Source organism: Anopheles darlingi, chromosome 2 (genome assembly GCF_943734745.1).
Source record: "Anopheles darlingi chromosome 2, idAnoDarlMG_H_01, whole genome shotgun sequence".
Classification (NCBI taxonomy): domain Eukaryota; kingdom Metazoa; phylum Arthropoda; class Insecta; order Diptera; family Culicidae; genus Anopheles; species Anopheles darlingi.
Genome location: NC_064874.1, coordinates 62,940,633 through 62,947,789, shown reverse-complemented (window position 1 = coordinate 62,947,789; position 7,157 = coordinate 62,940,633). Strand labels below are relative to the sequence as shown.

General features: G+C 44.2%; 2 protein-coding genes across 2 annotated transcripts; both read left to right on the top strand.

The window, feature by feature from the left end:
• The first annotated feature begins 1,475 nt into the window (after positions 1–1,475).
• On the top strand, positions 1,476–2,480 carry LOC125959418 (microfibril-associated glycoprotein 4-like). The gene has a single exon (XM_049692241.1). The coding sequence runs from the start codon at positions 1,476–1,478 to the stop codon at positions 2,478–2,480; it is 1,005 nt and encodes a 334-aa protein (XP_049548198.1).
• A 1,350-nt stretch (positions 2,481–3,830) lies between these two features.
• LOC125959416 (ryncolin-1-like) lies at positions 3,831–4,419 on the top strand. Its single transcript, XM_049692240.1, has 2 exons — positions 3,831–4,106; positions 4,182–4,419. The coding sequence occupies exons 1-2, from the start codon at positions 4,081–4,083 to the stop codon at positions 4,417–4,419; spliced, it is 264 nt and encodes an 87-aa protein (XP_049548197.1). The 5' UTR covers positions 3,831–4,080.
• Positions 4,420–7,157: the final 2,738 nt, after the last annotated feature.

Sequence of the window (7,157 nt, the reverse complement as noted above, 5' to 3'; positions counted from 1 at the left end):
TGAAAACTACAAAAACAATACAGCAAGAAACTAATAAAATTAACGATTTAATAAGAAGGAGAAAACAACAACTTGTACTTTTTGTACAACATGTTGCTCATCCGGCCCGATGTTTGTTAGAAAACAATGAAATAGATTCTCAGCTTAATAATATTTTCAAATTAGCCGCTCTAGGTAAAACATACCATTGTCCTTGTCTATTTCACAACATTTTCAACAATTTGCATATTTACCACTTCCTATTAATTACGAACAAACTAAGCAAATTCAACAACAAGTAAAAAATTAACGAGTGCTTCATACGAGGTACATTTGTTGCACTCTCGATAACGTTATTTCATCTCATTTTTACTTTTGCGGTTAGATAGATTGCACGCTAACTCAATTGAAGATCTCATTTCAGACTCTCATAATGATCGCAGTCCTTGACGTGGTTGATCGCAGGCATCAATAAAGCCAATCCAACAGCGCAAGTCAGTGGATGGCACATCGCCATCGCGGTATGACTACTTTGATCATAGCGAAATCATCAATTCTGATTGATCTCTGCGAGGTATTACTATCACTTCTGTTGATCTTCGTGTTCGTAATGTGTGCCGACTCATGATGCTACCATTGGATCTCGATCGATCGATTTAAGCGCTGCCACCGTTCGATTCCTATCTTAGCATCAGGCTGATCATTCGGATCAGCTTCATCACTTCACGACGGATTGAACCTTACACGCACATCTTCAGCCATTAATTCGGTCGGTTCTTACAAAGCATCCACTTGTGCAACGGTTACTGTGACGTCGTCTGGATTGTTTATCACGTGTCTGTTACTTGCCTGTGGTGAACGTTATGTATTTTCAGGACTTCCTACACCTTTTTACTTTTTCATTGAAACACAATGGAACGAGATCCATCACAAGAACGAAATTTCGACGTGGACATCGGTTTGAGCAACATCACCATCGAATCCAACACCCGGTCTCACTACATGAGCTCGATGAACTAAAAGATGTTGTTTCCAATTGGCCTCCAAAATGTTCGCAAAGAACTGTAACGGTTAGCACAAAGAACTCTAGCAATCAGTGACCTCGCGCATGTGCGAGCTATAGATAACTGCTGTGGTCTCGACGGACCGTGAGAACTGCTTTGCACAGTCGGATCGTGAGAAACGCAACCCCGAAAAGCAAAAGTGGTCAGCCGTAGTTGATCGAATGGATACCAGACCTTGAATCTTCCAGGACCGATTCGAATACACCATAAACCGATGAAGCAAACCTGTTACCGTGGTTTGTGTGCTTGATAGCCGTGGATACCACATCCGCGTTCCGTTTTTGTTCCCGAAATTTTCTCACGCTAAACTCTGTACAGAAACGGGCAACAATTTGGTATAAAAGGTCCTGCCAAAAACCATTGGATCACAGTTTCGACTCGACCTGCAATTAACTCGTGTTGATGTTACGTCGAGCGCTTCATTCTTCAACAATGAAGTTGACCATTTGTATGGCATTGTTTTGTGGTAGTGTCTACGCAGCAACAACATCCAATCCACGTCCTGAAGATGTCGAAGTCGAACTTACAACACCGAAGCCAATAGGATTTTCGGAAACCGGAATGGAGAAGCTAATGCGCAGATTTGACCAATTGGATCGTAAGTTATTGGATCTGCAAAATGTGGTAAAGCGTCACGAAAACACTATACAACGCTTGGAGCAAGACGTCGGTAGAAACTTGAGTGTCATCCTTGATCAACAAACGTCTTGCGCAACCCTGGAACAGGCGTTGCATTCCTTCAAATCACGTACTCCGGAATGTGTCACACCAACAATAAATGCAACGCAACCGAAGGAGGCTGAACTCCCAACTTACGCATCGTGCAAGGATGTGCCCGCAAATGTTTCTGGAGTGTATCTTATCAGAATCAACAACGCCAGTGCACCGTTTAAAGTGTATTGTGAAATGGATAAATTCGAAGGAGGATGGATTGTACTACAACATCGCTTCAACGGTTCGGTTGATTTTAATCGGAATTGGGACCAATACCGAGACGGCTTTGGTGAGTTGGACAGCGAATTCTGGATAGGGTTGGAGCACATCCACCAACTCACAACCGCGCGGAAATTTGAATTGCTGGTGGTGCTAAAGGACTTTTATACCAACTACGGGTACGCCCGTTACAGTGCATTCCAAGTGGGCAGTGAAAGTGATCAATACAGCCTTAAAACCCTGGGATCGTATAGCGGCACTGCAGGAGATTCGTTGATACAGCACAAGGGGAAGATGTTCTCGACCAAAGATCGCGACAATGATGAGTCTTTAACTGATAATTATGCTGTTTCCTACGAAGGCGCTTGGTGGCACGGTGGTGGCTATTCGAGTTTGAACGGACCTTATGAGAATATTGATGATTTCAATTCAAATTGGTGGTTCACTTTGCGAAACGACATTCGAGGAATGAGCTTCAGCAGAATGATGATACGCGAAATATAAAACGCTGCTCGTACTGATCGTGGTTAATGGTCAACAAACGAATGACGATGGAATTTATATGAATAAACAGGCATTTCAAAGCGAATTTTCAGAAACAGCATTGTTTTTTATTTGATTGTTTTAGCGTCAAGTTTTCTTAAATAAAATGTTCAATTATGATGACTTAGTACGTTTGATGCTAAAGTGAACACCCATGTCACGCTGTTGGACAAAATCATAACACCATAATGATCTCGCATTATTTGCCTGTTTCCTACGCCTCAGCGATGGATACAAGTTCCATCGCGAGGGGGACTTTTTTGGCGACGCTGACGCACAGCATCATCATCTAGTACCAGATGCATGGATAAATTTGCTACCCCCTTAGTGTACAAATGATAACGAACGCAAGGAACTGCAGCTGTAGGTTATAATCCATACAAGTGGCCTTGAGCAGGCAGTAGCTGGCCCCATGACCGTTGGAACTGCTGTGGTCAGTCATCAACGCAGCACAAGTGTTCGCCGGGAGTGTATCGGACTCGTAAAATATGGTTCTCAACGGCTCTTATCATGTGTGGTAGCTGGTGCGCCGTATAAGCAAAATGTTATGCTAAATCGTTTACGCTTTGTATGGAAGGATTGAAAAAATAAAAGGTTTTACACCGAAATCTATTCTCCTTTTTTACGACTTTCACGCTTATTTAGATTACCTGTGGGAAAGGAAAAGGATTTAACAAATTAACAATGAGCAAAAAATAAACAACACAAGCAGGTGCAAACAGCATGTGTTTACGCTCGGTTTCACGCTTGGTTTTACGCTCCTCGGATGCATAAATGTTTTGACATAAGTGCCAACGATTTTGGAATTATATTACTTCTTTTACGCTTCATGTAGCAGAACCTATTCGCATACATTTACAATAGTACTGGATGACGAAGCCTGCTTATCATCCAACTGCCTCAGTATCAGACGACGGGGACTTTCTGCAAGAAAGCACCAAATTGCAATCGCGTTTCAAACGACTAGACCGGAAACAGATTTAAATACAGCTGTTACTGTGGTGTAAATCATAAATCATAACCAGAAATAAGCTGTGATTGCGTATAAAATGCTGTTCAGAAAAGCATTGGATCACAAGTTCCGTCTCGACAAGCAACCAGAGACCAGAGACTCTCGTTTGTGTTACTTTATAGAGCTTTTCATAAAAATGAAGTTGAGTATTTGTATTATACTGGTTTGTGCTACTTTTAGCGTAGAGGCAACTAACGAATCTCTTGGAGCCCGCGACGCCATCCTGGAAACGCCGCCAGCAGGTGGGACTTTCATGGAGATGTTGCTGGACAGGTTAGATCAAATGGACCATAAGTTGTTGCAGCTTCAATACGAAATGTCCGAACATCGCGAGGAAGTGGAGCGGAACCGTCTGGCCAACGAAATGACCTCCGCGGATTTCCTGTGGGCGATACACCGATTGGAGCAGGACGTCAGCAGGAACATGAGTTTACTTCAGGATCGTTCGTTGGTCATCCTTGATCAACAAAAGTCTTGCGCGAATTTTGGCTAGGACTGGAGCTCGTTCACCAACTCACAACCGCACGGAAATATGAATTGCTGGTGGAGATGAAGGATTTTAATGGCACTTACGGGTACGCACGTTATAGCTCATTCCAAGTAGGCAGTGAGGTTGATCATTATATCCTTAAAACCCTGGGATCGTATAGTGGCACTGCAGGACATTCGTTGGTATCCGGGTACAAGTTCTCAACACCGGATCGTGATAATGATGCTTACAGTACTCATTACACTGTTGATTATGAAGGCGCTTGGTGGCACTTTAGTAATTCCAATTTGAACGGACGCTACAAGAATACTACCGATAAGAAATCGATTTGGTGGTACTCTTTGAAAGCCGACTATCGAGGCATGAACTTCACCAGGATGATGATACGTGAATCGTGAAACTCTGTTCGCAGTTATCGTGGTGATTGAAAAACCGTTAAATTACACAGTTTATTGATAATTATTCGAATAAAGATGCATTGTAAAACATACTTTGAGAAAAGGCATAATTTTTATTGAAGGGTAAATTCTTACCAGAGATGAAAATCCGAAAAACTCCGAAATGGCAAACCTCGCCACCTGGCACGAATTGCCTGACAAGCAAAATGTTGGAGTTCTTGTAAAAAGAAAAGGAAATGCCATTTAGCAACAACCATTTTCTTGTGTTAGCTCCATAGAATTGTTTAAACAAAATATGACATTCTGCCATTTAACGATTCTGTACGAGAATGTGTTTGTTATTGAAGAGCTTCGAAATCGCTTGAAAAACGGTAAAAACGTGGATATTCCGTGTAAGCTGCACGTGATCTATGGACAGCATGAAATAGAATGAGACATAACGATACGCATACTGTTAATTGTGTCTCTACCTTCGATAATGTAGTTTATACGCCGCCTCACGAAATGTTTAATTCTTTCTTAGCTACACATACCAAGAACTACGAGGCAGGTAGGCAACCAAGCCAAGCAATGTTAAGAAACGCAGAGGAATGTTTGCACCACAAAAAAACCGTCAACTATTTCCGAGCGCTCTATGTTTTGCCAACGAAACGAAACGAAACACACATCTTCGTCCAGTTGGTGGCACGGACTCGCAGCATCTCATTGTACACCTTTCACTTCACTCCAAATTCTCTTCGTGGACAATCTACGTCCAGGTACATCCCCGACAGCATCGCTCTCGTGTTGGTCGACCTCCTGCGCGCCACGCGGAAAGCGCGTTCAAACGCGATCTCTTCTTTATCCCGCACGTCACGTTGGAACACAATCATTTTCTATCGTCACAAGAAGTTGAATTATGTTTTCTGTTGCTGCTGCTGCTGTTGCTGTTGCGGCCGCTTTTATGCGGTGTGCATGGCTTGTAAGATCCAGAAGCTGGCAGCCCGCGTCATCCAAAGGAAGGCGAAGGTTGCGGTACGAGGGGTGGTCCAACCTCGTGAAAAGGGTTCGACGTGAATGGGGAATATGGCGCGATGGAAAAGCGAAAACAGGCAACACCGGAGGGGCTTCTTCACGATACACCGCAGAGGGCTTTCATCCGGAAAAATGCTCACCAGATTGCGTGGCTAAGCTTGTGGCAGCCGAGAAAAAGGCTTGAAAGCAGACATTAATTTAAGTTCCGCATCCGGTTCTTCTTTTTTTGCCTCTCTTTTTAATCTACCAACCGCCGATAGTTCAGGACAAACGAGCAGAACGAGAGAAGAAAATGCCGGAAGCAACCACCGTGTTGTTGTGAGACCCTTTTGGGTGACAACAGCTTCGTGAGCGAGGTGTGCTTGGGGTGTGCGGAAATGAAGACATCAGGCACCACAGATGTGGTTATGCCGTGCCAAACCATATTGTTTGTTTACTACCAACCCTGTTGGGTGTCCTGCAGCACGATGGTGGCACGGAAATGCCAAAATAGGGCACGACACCTGATAGTTACCGCGTTGGTTACTGCGATCAATGTTGAAAAACTTAAAATTTTATTAACTAAGCTGAGATCGTCCTTTGTAAGTGTTTAATACTAGTTAATAATATAATTTCTTTAAAAAAAACGGCAAACTATCCTTTTATCATCGTTCTGGACCAAGATATAAGTTCCTTGGCATGTTAGCTGCCTGAATTTTCCTCCACTCCAATGTTATGCAACGTCTAACGGGCAAAGCCTATATTCCATGTTCGACACACTGCACCCCCCTTTTGCGGCTCGACGATAATTAAACCATTCCGCTGCTCGTTTATTACCCAATTCCAACTATTTAAAGAAAGCGAACATTTCGCCAACTAGCATTAATTCGAGCTCAAACGGCACTTTTAACTCGCAAAATCCACGCAAACCTAGGAAACCGGCCTCGGGGAGCAGCCCCTAAGCACCCGGAACGAACTGGGTTAATGGTAGGCTCGTTAGGGGTGGCCGAAAAAAAAATTGGGAGAAAAAAAAAGTTATCCCCATTAAACCTACGACCTTACGACCCGGAAGGTTCCACATCCCAAGTAGAACGCGAAAGGGGTTAGTCAGTGGAAGGGTGGCAAGGGTAGAGCAAAGTTTCCCAATGTCCTGCGGAAAAGCCAATAGAGCAAACTTTTCAGCTTATCATTTTTATCTGCCATTCTCCAGTTGCCCCGGTACCAGCACCAGCAAGCAGCAGCTGTTAGCGAGAAAATGGGCTTTTCCTTGGGCTGTAACGCAATCAGCGGAACTGGGACTCCAACCCCCTTCCCTTCTGGAGTGCGAAACCCTTCAGCGAGACCAATCAACCGTCGCATCTGTGTGACGGCCGACGTGATGGTCGTCGGATGTGCGTCGGGGATGTGTCCTGATTTGTGACCTCATTCCGAGCTGGGTGACAATCACACCATTTCCACCTGACCGAACGCAGAAGACCGGCACACCGGCTGACCGGCGGATTGGCCGGCGGATTGGCCGGCGAAGATCAACGAGGTCCTTTCTTAATTAAATAAAAAAAAAATAAAGAAAAGCTCATTCTCCGGCCTGGACCGGTGACCGGTGGCGAGGGATGCCGAGTTAATCCTAGATAATAGAACTTTGAAAGCCTTCGGTTGGATTTCGGTCGTGGTGGAGGATTTCTAGGGTCCCACTTTTCCCCCGACCGTGACAAGTAAGTAGCACCACGGCAAACACAATGCCAGGA